Here is a 372-nt window from a genome sequence, read left to right on the forward strand (position 1 = left end):
TACCTTATGGCATCATCCAATGGTTTAGTATGCTTTGTCCTTTTGGTTATGGGACCAACCTTGACACTCATTTTTAAACCATAAAATAGGTGCTTGGCAACACAGACCAATGAATTCTTTGAAAGCCCTATTGTATGTTACTGCTGGATTTCTTTAAGAGTAGGTATTAAATGAAAAGCTGGATTGATGATATGAAAGTTAATTATCTGTCTGCCTTTCTTTCAGGTATTGTGTGTGGACTTGCAATCTACAATTTCACCATCATAAACCTTCCATTTCCACTCGCGCTGTATAAGAAGTTGCTCGGGGAGTCTGTGGGCCTGGATAACCTCGCGGACTTGGAGCCAAGTCTGACGAGGTAGTTATTGGTAG

General features: G+C 40.6%; 1 protein-coding gene across 1 annotated transcript in view; it reads left to right on the forward strand.

Annotated features, from left to right (window-relative positions):
* The window catches only part of LOC119588740 (probable E3 ubiquitin-protein ligase HERC4), a gene marked incomplete in the record, with an annotated part of 34030 nt that overhangs the window by 30764 nt on the left and 2894 nt on the right, over positions 1-372 (forward strand). Inside the window, 1 exon segment of the mRNA XM_037937381.1 lies at positions 226-358. Within this exon segment, the coding sequence (XP_037793309.1) occupies positions 226-358 (133 nt within the window).

The sequence above is a fragment of the Penaeus monodon genome, chromosome 24 (assembly GCF_015228065.2).
Source record: "Penaeus monodon isolate SGIC_2016 chromosome 24, NSTDA_Pmon_1, whole genome shotgun sequence".
NCBI lineage: Eukaryota > Metazoa > Arthropoda > Malacostraca > Decapoda > Penaeidae > Penaeus > Penaeus monodon.